The 5,273-nt window shown below is 51.9% G+C and overlaps 1 protein-coding gene across 1 annotated transcript; it reads left to right on the forward strand.

Annotated features, from left to right (window-relative positions):
• Window positions 1-543: 543 nt before the first annotated feature.
• On the forward strand, window positions 544-4,858 carry SMIM12 (small integral membrane protein 12). Its single transcript, XM_005893268.2, has 2 exons — window positions 544-649; window positions 3,916-4,858. Exon 2 carries the CDS (start codon window positions 3,921-3,923, stop codon window positions 4,197-4,199), a length of 279 nt encoding a protein of 92 aa, XP_005893330.1. The 5' UTR covers window positions 544-649; window positions 3,916-3,920; the 3' UTR covers window positions 4,200-4,858.
• The last annotated feature ends 415 nt before the right edge of the window (window positions 4,859-5,273 follow it).

Consider the following 5,273-nt stretch of genomic DNA (forward strand, 5'->3'; position numbering starts at 1 on the left):
GATTTTACACTGCTGAGCCCTTCTTGAGGTCAAAGGTCATGTTTTTTATTTTTCTGTGCCCTGACCAAAGTCTTAGAAGCCGCCTAGTCAACATCACGGAGAAGGCGACGGCACCCCACTCCAGTACTCTTGCCTGGAGAATCCCATGGATGGAGGAGCCCGGTGGGCTGCAGTCCATGGGGTCGCTCAGAGTCGGACAGGACTGAGCGACTTCACTTTCACTTTTCACTTTCATGCACTGGAGAAAGAAATGGCAACCCACTCCATTATTCTTGCCTGGAGAATCCCAGGGACGGGGGAGCCTGGTGGGCTGCCGTCTATGGGGTCGCACAGAGTCGGACATGACTGAAGCGACTTAGCAGCAGTCAATATCAGTTGAATCCTTTCTCCAACCGAAAGCCCGTGGTGACGTCCCTGAGAAACCTCCCGGCCGGAAGGCGACGCTGTACGCATCTCAGCTCCGCGCGGCCGGCTGCGGGCGCCTAGCTTCCCCAGTCCTTTCAGCCAATCCCTGCGCTCCGAGCGAGCCGGAGCCAGTGGGCGGGTCCCGGGGCTAGGCCCCGAGGGCCGCTGGGAGAGGCGGTGTCTGGGCTCCAGGAGCTCGGCTGGAGGGCGGGGTCCGGACTGTGGTGTGCGGGCTTTCGCGCAGGTGAGCACGCGTCCCGGCAGGCGGTCCCTCTTCCGGAGCTGCTGCTGGGCCGCCGGTAGCTGTGGTGACGCCTCGTGGCCTTGACCTCTGAGTTAGGGGAGGGGTAATGCCTAGCTTTGGCTCTGGCCCTGACGAGGCCTGAGAAGAAGAGATGGCCCCTCTCTCATCCCCGGGCTCGGCGTGAGCGTCTGAGCGCCCTGCGAACACTTAGCGGTCAGGGCTTCTCGGTCTTAGGCACGTGGGTGAGGACGGACCCGACGAGGTCAGACAGGTGGGACAGGGGCCAGGCCCGGGCAACCCAGAGAAGGGCGAAGGGCAGACCCTTGGACCCTGACCTCCTTGCGCTCTCATCCCTGGACCGGTCTCAGTGAAGGTCAGGGTTGATTTTTCCACCCAGTCTGGTCTCCTTTGCCCTTGTTAACGGTTTTCAAATCTCCTGACTGCAGTTTCTCATCTCACTGGGCCTCCAGGACCCCGGCACAAGGGCAGGTTTCCCCCGCTACCCGTTTGACCTTTTCTTGCTCAGACTTCCTCCGTGCGGGGCTGGAAATAGGCCTCACGGTATTTGCCAGACACTTTGGCCTCTCGTTTTGACCTCTTAGGGATGACTTGTTAGAGTATCTAGCTTCCTGTGATCAGCAGAGGCACCTGCTGTGTTCCTGCCGCCTTTTAAGGGCGGGTGGTTGAATGACTGCAGTGGTTTTACACAAGCCAGTTGCTCATTCATTCAACAGACTTCCTCAGCATTTAATGCCGGACGGAGGGGGAAGGTTGGGAGATGGATAGGCCACAGTGGGAACGCACAAACCTCTGCCTTGCCCTTTTGGACCGCAAAGTGTTTTGAGAAATGCGCACAAATGGGATAGGCCAGCCCAATGTGCGACACAGATAAAGTGGTTCTAAATGTTGACTAAATGAATAGATTAAGTTATTTGGGGATGATTAGAATGTGAACCACAGAGGGAGACCTTGGACTGCATATGAGAGAGAAAAACATGGTGGACTCATGCTTCATATATTTTAAGACAAATTGGTGACCTGTGCTGAGAGTTGCTGTTGAGGGAAAGTGTTTACTCACAGAGGACTTGCTTACAAGATAGGAAAGAAAATGAAGACGTATTAGGTTTGAGATTCTTCAAGGGTGACTTATCATTTCACAAATCTCAGAGTGTATCACAAATCTCAGAGTTTTCAAAAAGAGAAGCTCTTCTAGGTAATGAAGTGCCAAGTTGATGGGGAAGAACTACAGGAAGCTCTCTTCAAGACCAGGATTTGGACAGAAGCCAGTCCATGGGGTCACAAAGAGGTGGACAGGACTGCGTGGAGCGAACTGTGTGCTCACACACACACCTATTTGCAGGGTGTTCTTTCCATTTGAAGGAACATAGGTGTTGAAGATGGAGAGGCCTGGGTTCCAATTAGTGGCTTTGTCATCTCTGGTGATCTTGGGCCAGTTAAGGTTATGTTCCTGAACCTTTGTGGCCTTCAACGACAATCTGGACTAGTAATGCCTTCCTCATAGAGGCGATCTTCCCCTGTGAAGGTCAGGTGATGACTGCTGTGTGGATTGTCTGGCATAGTGCCTGGTGCTAAGACAGGGACTCAGCGCAACCTCAGAGCTGCTCTGGCAGTTTTTCCCCTGGTGATGGTCCGTTACAATCTTGGGTCCACAAAATGCTGGGATTCCTCCAAAGAGAATTGGAACCAAAGAGAGAGGGAGAGAGTCATCTGAGCTTTGGTGAGGCAGACCAGAGACAGCCGAGCTGGGGAAACACCTACAGGGGTACAAAAGGAGTGATATTTCAGGTGAGACTTTTGGGCACATGGCTTAATCCTCTGGTAATGCCGTCTGTCACAGAGTGGACGTGTGTTTTAGAGAAGATGGAATATATAGAGCGCTCACCCCAAGCTCTGGCACTTGGTGCACAATAAATAAACATGATTATCACTATCATGATAATTGTGCGGCGTCCTCGATAATTGTTAATAATAATCATTTGAGACTGAACGGCCATTAGAGTGACCCACTTTGTGTGTTTTTACATTCTTTTGGTGTTGTCTTCATTTCTGGAAACTCTAGGGCCATGGCTTGTACAGTGTTGTGTTTTGTTTTATGGAAAAAAAAAGTGAAAGTGTTAGTCACTCAGTAGTGTCTGACTCTTTGTAACTCCATGGACTGTAGCCTGCTAGGCTCCTCTGTCCATGGACTTCTTCATGCAAGAATACTGGAGTGGGTTGCCATTTCCTTCTCCAGGGGATCTTCCTGGCCCAGGGATCGAACCCACGTCTCCTGCATTGGCAGGCAGATTCTTTATCAACTGCTGTTTATTTGGCTGTGTGCTGCCTCAGTTGTGGCAAGCAGAATCTCTAGTTGGTGGCATTTGAACTCTTAGTTGCCGCCTGTGGGATCTAGTTCCCTGACCAGGAAGCGTACCCAGGCCCCATCCACTGGGAGCGTGGAGTCTTAACCACTGGATCACCAGGGAAGTTCTGTACAGTGGTTTTTTTCTTTTTTTAAAAAAGCATAGAATTTTCACTTTCAAGTTCTAGTGTGTCCAGAGAATGTATAATGGGTTGGTGATATTTTTAAGAGATTATTATGTCAATATGAGGATATGGCTTTGGTTGAAGAGAGTGTATTTTGAAAGGGGTTTGGCCAGCAGATTTGTAGAGGTTCGTCTAGTCAGGAAAGTCAGGTTCAGAATAGGAAAAAACCGTTATCTCTTTACCTAAAATCCAGACTGGTTGGGTAATGGATTTGGCTGCCTAAACATGCTCCTCCTTCTTTACGTGGGTCAAAGGACAAGAGACTCACTGTGGGATTGTGTGCCGTGGGGAAGGGGTGGCTAGCTCTGCTGATGGAGAAACTGTATAGAGCAAAGGAAGGCTCTTACCGACTCTTGAAATGTTGGCAGACTGTGCAGGGAGGACCTGGGGTCACCGGCAGGCTTGAAGCTTTATCAGGTAAGGCTCAGAAGGTCTCTTGTGGGGAACACTGCCATACATGGTTGCGTAACTGTCAAAGAGTGTAGTCCATAAAATAGACTCTCGCCCTCTTCCCTAACAGTGGGATCTTCTGACCTTGCCTAGATTGTTTCAGGGACCCCACTGTTGCATAAAGCGGGGTGCCCTCTTGCGTTGCTCTGCACGGGGTGGATGCTCAGTACGTCGTGCCAGGCCGCCTGGTAAGCGGAGCGCCGCGGCGGGTTGTCCGTGCCTGGTGGGGAGGGCGCTCCTCTCCCTAATGGCCTTGTGCTCTCCTGCAGATGCCATGTGGCCTGTGCTTTGGACCGTGGTGCGCACCTATGCTCCGTATGTCACCTTTCCCGTGGCCTTCGTGGTCGGGGCTGTGGGCTACCACCTGGAATGGTTCATCAGGGGGAAGGAGCCACAGCCTGTGGAGGAGGAGAAGAGCATCTCAGAGCGCCGGGAGGACCGCAAGCTGGATGAGCTGCTAGGCAAGGACCACACCCAGGTGGTGAGCCTTAAGGACAAGCTGGAATTTGCTCCTAAAGCCGTCCTGAACAGAAACCGCCCGGAGAAGAACTAATGGAGGACCCAGGGCCCTATGGGGCCTTCCGCGGGCCATGGCTGGGCCTGCCACCATGTCGACGCAGCCCCAGAACCCACGTCTGATTTGCTTTATTGCTGCTTCTGGCCCCTCCCACCCCCCACAGCCACACACATACTGGCTGCTCTGCTGTGGCGAGGCAGACGCACTGGAAGCGGAGGGGCCAGTGAAGAGGAAGGCCTGGGAGGGTTCCGGCCTGAAGGTTCTGAAGGTTGGCCACGACTGCTGGGGCTTCTGCACTGCTGGGTGCACCACTGGGGGCAGAGTTACGAAACGAACACTGGCTGTCAGTCCCGGTGGGGAGGCAGTTTGGCCTCAAGTGGGAGTGGCTGGGATTGGGGTGGTGGGGTACCTCATGCCTAGTTCCGGTTTGCACTGGCAAGAGTTCACAGATCTACCTGGCTCTCTTAACTAGCTTGCCCTGTCCTTTGTGCTCATTCTCCCTTAATCCTGTCCTGGCAGCTCAGGGAGGGGATTCCCCTGGGAAGGAACGCCGTTTTCTGTTCTTGGGAGCCCAGACTGTTCGCCTCGGGGCAGGTGAATTAGCTTGAAACCAATCACCATCTTTCACCCCCGCTCCCCATTACTGTGTAGTGCAAAACTTGATTAAAGTGGCGTCTGAGAACCATTTTGATCTATCTTCCAGGTGGTGTTTGGGGTCTCCTTAGGAGTTATGTAAGTGCAGACATCTCCAGGTAGGATAACATTGGCCTTTAACTAAGGACTTCAGGGCCCTGGAGCCTTGTTTTACTAGTGTGATTGCATTGGATCCTGGAGACGGTGAGTCCTAGAGGCACAGGTTCCCATGGGCCTTTTTATCGTGATAACAAGAGGCTTATAGACTTTCAAAGTCTAAATTAGAGTAGACTAGGGAGCTTGACAATTAACATCAAATTTTCCAACTTCATACTCATATGCACACATAAAAAGTAGAATATATACATAATATTTGGTAGGGGGTTTGAAAAATGGTTACCCACACTCCGAGGTCTCTAGTACAGATAAAAAGGTAACGTTTTGATATTTTCACTAATTCTTGGCCTAGTTGATTTT

The sequence above is a fragment of the Bos mutus genome, chromosome 3 (genome assembly GCF_027580195.1).
Source record: "Bos mutus isolate GX-2022 chromosome 3, NWIPB_WYAK_1.1, whole genome shotgun sequence".
Taxonomy (NCBI): Eukaryota; Metazoa; Chordata; class Mammalia; order Artiodactyla; family Bovidae; genus Bos; species Bos mutus.